General features: G+C 40.8%; 1 protein-coding gene across 3 annotated transcripts in view; it reads left to right on the top strand.

The window, feature by feature from the left end:
- The first annotated feature begins 878 nt into the window (after nucleotides 1–878).
- The window catches only part of LOC103513214 (guanine nucleotide-binding protein subunit beta-2), a 7,359-nt gene continuing 1,127 nt past the window's right edge, over nucleotides 879–7,110 (top strand). Inside the window, exons 1-3 of one of the 3 annotated variants that reach the window (XM_017445726.2) lie at nucleotides 879–1,253; nucleotides 1,406–2,251; nucleotides 2,371–2,485. In XM_017445726.2, coding sequence (XP_017301215.2) covers nucleotides 1,160–1,253; nucleotides 1,406–2,251; nucleotides 2,371–2,477 — 1,047 coding nt within the window. In that variant the 5' untranslated portion in view covers nucleotides 879–1,159 and the 3' untranslated portion in view covers nucleotides 2,478–2,485. Of the gene's footprint in view, nucleotides 1,301–1,405; nucleotides 2,486–7,110 lie in introns of those variants that run through there. The other 2 variants (XM_008478029.2, XM_026826481.1) reach the window with 2 other exon arrangements.

Here is a 7,110-nt window from a genome sequence, read left to right as displayed (position 1 = left end):
AACACAATTTTAAAAAGTCCGAAAAAAAGGCTCATTCATTCTTTTCCTCCCCCCCCCCCCCAGGCAACGTAACGCGGTGAGTTTCCACGCCTGCTCCACACTGCTCGCCTCCCTGTCCTCGTACCAATACACGCGCAAGGCGTGGAAGAAGGACGCTATGGATTTGCTTCTGGACCCGGCTCTATTTCAAATGGAGCTCCGATGTCTCCGCGCCTGGAAAAGCATAGTCGACAATCTCATGTCCCAGGAACCCGCCACATTCCGCGACCTAATGAGTGAGTAGCGACCCCTGATTAGTGAGTAGCGACCCCTTGATTAGTGAGTAGCGACCTATTGAGTGAGTAGTGACCCTTGATTAGTGGGTAGCAACCGTTAATAAATGAGTGGCGACCTTTGATTAGTATGTGCAGTGACCCTTTGGTTAGTCAGTAGGGACCCTTTAGTGAGTAGCTACCCTTGATTAACGAATAACGACCCTTGATGAGTGAGTACTTGAGTAGCGACCTAGGTAATTAACTTCTTAGAGAAAGGACCCGGTGAATTGCAATAGTGTGAAATGAGGAGCAGGAATATGAGCAGAGGGCTCAGCTCCTCAAGAAACTAGCCTTTGTAATCCTTTGTAGTGAAACCGACCAGTTCCATAAACATATACCTGAAATTACAGGTGAGTTTTGCTCATCCGAATACGTAATTTGGTGCCTGCCTTTGTAAAAGGGCCGAATTCCTATTGTGGTTTTCTTTGCTAACTGAAATTGGACTGATAATTAGTTCAGTTAGTTAGAAAATCTACCCGTAGATAGAACATTTTCAAGGTCAAATGAGAAAATCTAGAAGTATCCATAGAACAGTTATGTCATCCCCCCCAACATGACAGATGACACCCTGTACGTAGCACGAAACCCTAGCAGAGTTATTGGATTAGTGACTGGTGGAAGCAAAAATCTAATGAGATTGAACAATGCGGCATAGGAACCTGCCCAGTGTACTTGTGCCTGCTGATCCAAGCACTTGTGTCGACACCAAACCTAGCAAGTGTTCCACAGTGCCCCCTGTGCTTGAATGAAGACATCGTGAATCATTCATTGCGAAACAGTTTCCTCTCCATCAAATACACGGTCATTATCCTTCTCATCCTGATTATATGTTGAACTGAACCGTCATGCCTCCCAAGGAAGATCCAGAGACCGCAGAACTCAAGAAGGAACTCACGCAACTCATTGACAAATGTAAAGAAGAACAAGCCAAGCAAGCAGATACAAAGCTTGAGGATGTTACTGCCAGCATGCCTGACGCTCCCAAGGTCAAACTCATGCCCAAGAAATCTCTCATCCAGAGACCGCAGAACTCAAGAAGGAACTCACGCAACTCATTGACAAATGTAAAGAAGAACAAGCCAAGCAAGCAGATACAAAGCTGGAGGATGTTACCGCCAGCATGCCTGACGCTCCCAAGGTCAAACTCATGCCCAAGAAATCTCTTAAAGGTCACATCAACAAGGTGAACTCTGTGCATTATAGCGGAGATAGTCGTCATTGTGTGTCTGGCTCACTGGATGGCAAACTCATTATCTGGGATACATGGACAGGCAACAAGACACAAGTCATACCCCTAAGATCTGCCTGGGTCATGAGTGTGGCATTCGCTCAGTCCGGGAACTTTGTAGCGTGTGGTGGTATGGATAACATGTGTACGGTGTATGATCTGAATAACAGAGACTCTACAGGAGCAGCCAAGGTGATCCGGGAACTCCTGGGATACGAGGGTTTCCTATCCTCCTGTCGCTTCATAGACGATACCACCCTACTGACAGGATCAGGGGATATGAAGATAGTCACATGGAACCTGGAGACAGGACAGAGGATCCATGAGGTGGCGCAGGCTCATATTGGTGATGTTGTGTCCATCAGTCTGTCACCAGATGGACAGTACTTTGTCACAGGCAGTGTGGACAAGTCCTGCAAGCTGTGGGACTTCAGGGAGAAGAAATGTGTCCAAACATTCTTCGGCCATGAGGCGGACGTGAACTCGGTATGTTTTCATCCTAGTGGTCTGGCATTCGCTACGGGCAGTGAAGATAAAACTGCCAGACTATTCGATATCCGTGCAGATCAACAGATAGCTACCTATTTGCCTCCGAACAAGAACTCTGGCTTCACATCCTGCGCTGTATCCTCCTCAGGGAGATATATATTCTGTGGGAGTGATGATAACAATGTTCATGTGTGGGATCTATTGAAAACGACACACAATGGTGTGCTGTCTGGCCATGAGAACCGAGTCACCTCTATTTCACTCTCACCTAATGGCATGGCGCTAGTGACAAGCTCCTGGGATCAATTCGTTAAAGTTTGGGTGTGAATGTCAGCAGAAGTGTGCTGTCTGGCCATGAGAACCGAGTCACCTCTATTTCACTCTCACCTAATGGCATGGCGCTAGTGACAAGCTCCTGGGATCAATTTGTCAAAGTTTGGGTGTGAATGTCAGCAGAGAGAACTTTAGCTAGAAATGTCATGTTTGTGATAACCTAAACAAGCTTCTAAAAGAAAAGCATACCGTAACCGTACTTATTAACGCGTCCAACTTTGTTGTTCAGCAAGAGAGCAATACCATTGTGTGGAAAGTTCTCAAGGTTTATAATCTTGAGAAGAAAACCATTTTTTGTGTTAATTAATTTATTATTGTGGTTTATCTGTGTTTTTATCCTAGCATGAAAATCCCTTCCCTTTCTTATTGTTTTATCTAAAGTACGGTTAACCCCGGAGGGTCCACATTGAATGGACCGGAAAGGGTTTCGGTTGCGATACAAAATACAACTTCGGTGATTTTAAAGGAGGGAGAAACGTAAAATTTCAATAAATTTTATCCTTATTACGCGTAAATGGAATTTGAAAAAGTAAAAAGGGCTAGTTACCGTAAATAGAATATTGTTCTTTTTTAAAAGGCTAAGGCGAAGGGCCTTCTGCCAAATTTAGATCTCCAAGATTAATCTTTCTCCCTATATTTCGTGTTAAATGTTTATCATGTATTTCGTGATCCAAGCATGTTAGAATAGTTCATGTTATGGGGTGTCTATTTTGAAGTACGGAATGCATATTGGAAATTTTCTGTGTGTTTTATTGTTTTTGTACTTGGTATGTAGATTTTGAAATTACCGTTGCCGTCGCGTCGCTTGATTTCGGGCTCTACCTTTGCCAAATGGTACGCAAACCGGAACTTCAGAGTATTTTGTACTCCTAAAGAGTTCAAAAAATACTGTAAATAATGCTGTTTTATAATTTACTGCTATTAAGATATTCTACTTTTGTTTCTATGTAAGTATTCAGGTATTGTTCATTTATGGGACTTAGAAGAAGAATTCAATGTCTGTACAAAAAAAGACATAGCCAGGGCGAAAATTTTCTTTTGTACCTCCTGTTATTAGTATTTCAAAAGTTTATCTTTAGAGAAAGCCGATCTATGAAGGTGAGAAAAACCTGCCGAATCGGTTCGTGTAAAGATACACAGGCATGCTTACTGGAACTTGGCCCATGTCCCATATGGCCCATATCTGAACATACCACAACTATTTATCTTCCCATATGGCCCATATCTGAACGTACCACAACTATTTATCTTCCCATATGGCCCATAATATTAGTTTGCCAAGATTTAAGTATTATAACAAAATAGTTCCAGTTTTGTTCACTGTTGAATTTACAATTTAAGCTGTCGATTCTATAACTTGGTAGATACCATTTTGATTGTATTTTGTAAATAAATTTAAACTTTACCAGCCTTATTTTAAAATTGCCTGTTTTCAATGTTGTCCAAACGATTTCTCACTGTTAAAATGTACATATGTATGTAAAATCCTGTTCATATATGATGGTTGGCTGTAGAAAACTGTAATATAATATATTACCTCGGAGAGGTTGCGAATCCCCTCTGATCAGAGCAAATTTTTAGGTGGAAAGGCCACGAGTATCTTTGGGACGTCTAATGTGTATACCAATTTCCGACAGAGCGACATAGGCACTTAATTAAGTAACGCTGTTCTTGGTTTGTATCTGGACGGGTGACCGTCTGGATCACAACGTGCTGGTTATTTTAGGGTACACCCAGCCTTGTAAGGACAATCGATTAGCTGTGGGCCTTTTCTGAAGTAAATTTTACAAAGTTGAACTTCGCATTTTGTAAATATTACTTGAATGCAATTATAACAATGGTCATGCAACGTTAAAGGGTTTTCATTCGTAATAGGTATTATGTCAAAACTTCAACGCATTACTAAATGTAAGGCTCAATGTTCTTTCTGACAAAAAGATAGGCGTATTTTCCTTACCGAAGTGCAACAACCAGTTGGAAACTAAAATGGCGTCTGTACTTAAACCATAGGAAATCAGGCGTATTTTCCTTACCGGAGTGCAACAACCAGTTGGAAACTAAAATGGCGTCTGTACGTAAACCATAGAAAATCAGGCGTATTTTCCTTACCGAAGTGCAACAACCAGTTGGAAACTAAAATGGCGTCTGTACGTAAACCATAGAAAATCAGGCGTATTTTCCTTACCGGAGTGCAACAACCAGTTGGAAACTAAAATGGCGTCTGTACGTAAACCATAGGAAATCAGGCGTATTTTTCTTACCGGAGTGCAACAACCAGTTGGATACTAAAATGGCGTCTGTACGTAAACCATAGGAAATCCAAGATGGTGCGCCATCGTAATCGGTTCCGTTTACGAAAGGAAAATACATCTATTCTGTTTTTTTTTTTTCTTCTCTCCCCCCCCTTTTTACCCTCCCTACCTCAATAGTGAAATAATTGCGGGAAAAGATTTGTACGCCCGTATGCAAACAAACAAGTTTTCCATTAACCTAAATATTTAAATATGGTGTACCTATTACATGGGATGAAGCCATAGACGTTACTATCAGCCAATGTGAGGGGGAGGGAGTTAAACGCTCCCTCCCTAATTTTTAGCCCGTCCTTCCTTTATTATTACGATAGTAATAAAACAAGCCTTCCATTAACCTAAATATTTAAATATGGTGTACCTATTACATGGGATGAAGCCATAGACGTTACTATCAGCCAATGTGAGGGGAAGGGAGTTAAACCCTCCCTCCCTCCCTAATTTTTAGCCCGTCCTTCCTTTATTATTACGATGGTAATAAAATGTTTTCTCCTTTTTTTTCTGTTGGAATAAAATGGAGGAAAAACAGGGTGTCTCCGAGTTTTGTCCCGGGTCACAGTTGTGCAATCATTCATTATCCTCTGTGTGTTATAACGTGCATATTTGTAAATGTACCTACATATTTAACGCTACAAATATGAAGTGCAGTTCTGTAGTTTTTACACTGATGTCTTTCCAAACTGTCTAATGACTAGTGTAAATCTGTAAATATTTCAAGACAACTAATTTTTTGGATGATTTGTGTTTCGGGTGAAAGAGGAATACGTAATTTGGTGCCTGCCTTTGTAAAAGGGCCAAATTCCTATTGTGGTTTTCTGTGCTAACTGAAATTGGACTGATAATTAGTTCAGTTAGTGAAAATCTACCCGTAGATAGAACATTTTCAAGGTCAAATGAGAAAATCTAGAAGTATCCATAGAACAGTTATGTCATCCCCCCCAACATGACAGATGACACCCTTATAGTGGACGGGCTATTGTATTCGCTTCGGTGTCGTCTGTCTGTCACTCTGTCCCCATAGAAGGACTTATCCAAACCAGGTCGACCTATATATCAAATTAAATGTCTTTTTACCAGGAACACGAAAGTGGTGGTGCAAATTTTGTCCAGAGAGCCAAAAACCCAAAAAAAAACTGGTTTTTCGGGGATTTTTTTCACATTTTCTCACACAAATGAGCTCTGATCTTGAAATTTGCCGCGACTACCTATGAACTTAAAGCGAGAAAGTAGATAACACTTCAGTCGATCATTTAAGGCCGGTTTTAGCGTTACCCATGTTAAGCTACGCCGAGCAAGGCCAATAAATGGATGGGTGACTTAAACCTTATATTGGGAATAAACCTTAAACCTTATATTGGGAATAGCTTGTTCCCATCATAATGACCTAGAAAAATCGTTCTATCTTCTCTCCCTTTCTCATTTCTTTTCCCGCCCTCTCTTTTTCCTCCCTCACACCCTCTTTCTCACCCTTGTCTTTGTCTTTTCCCTCTGTCTTTCTCACCCTTGTCTTTGTCTTTTCCCTCCCTCTTTATGACCCTTGTCTTTGTCTTTTCCCTCCCTCTTTATGACCCTTGTCTTTGTCTTTTCCCTCCCTCTTTCTCACCCTTGTCTTTGTCTTTTTCCTCCCTCTTTCTCACCCTTGTCTTTGTCTTTTCCCTCCCTCTTTCTAACACTCGTACCGGGCCTAAGGCAGGTGAAAAACAGAAAAGAAAAAGATAATAATAAAAGATTCAATTTGAATTCTTTTATTATTATCGTTTTCTTTTCTTTTTTTTCACCTGCCTTAAGCCCGGTACGAGTGTTTTCTCGTGAAATTTTTTTTTGACGATTTTTTTTTTTTTACAATCTGAAAATCCATTTTTGATTTGCCATTTTTGACGAAAAACGCCATCTCTCTCACTCAAACGTAGAAAGAAAATTCTCTCGGTCTAATTCTTTTATTATTATCTTTTTCTTTTCTGTTTTTCACCTGCCTTAGGCCCGGTACGAGTGTTTTTTCGTGATTTTTTTTTTTTACAATCTGAAAATCCATTTTTGATTTGCCATTTTTGACGAAAAACGCTCTTTGTCTTTTCCCTCCCTCTTTCTCACCCTTGTCTTTGTCTTTTCCCTCCCTCTTTCTCACCCTTGTCTTTGTCTTTTCCCTCCCTCTTTCTCACCCTTGTCTTTGTCTTTTCCCTCCCTCTTTCTCTCTCTTTTCCTCTGTCTTTTACCGCCCTCTCTATTTTCCTCCCTCGCTTTCTCTTTCCGCTTTCACTTCTCTTCTGAAATGTTTTTTTTTTAAATTCCATGTTCTATCTATTCTCTTTCTCTCCCTTTCCTCCCTTTTTCTTTGTCTCCCTCTGTCTTTTCTTCCTTTATCGCTCTTTTCTTCCTTTTTCTCTCTTTTCTTCCTTTTTCTCTCTTTCTCTCTCTCTCTCTCTCTCTCTCTCTCTTT

Source organism: Diaphorina citri, unplaced genomic scaffold (assembly GCF_000475195.1).
Source record: "Diaphorina citri unplaced genomic scaffold, Diaci psyllid genome assembly version 1.1 scaffold941, whole genome shotgun sequence".
NCBI lineage: Eukaryota > Metazoa > Arthropoda > Insecta > Hemiptera > Psyllidae > Diaphorina > Diaphorina citri.
The sequence above is the reverse complement of the archived record's forward strand: the minus strand, read 5'-3'. Positions and strand labels throughout refer to the sequence as shown.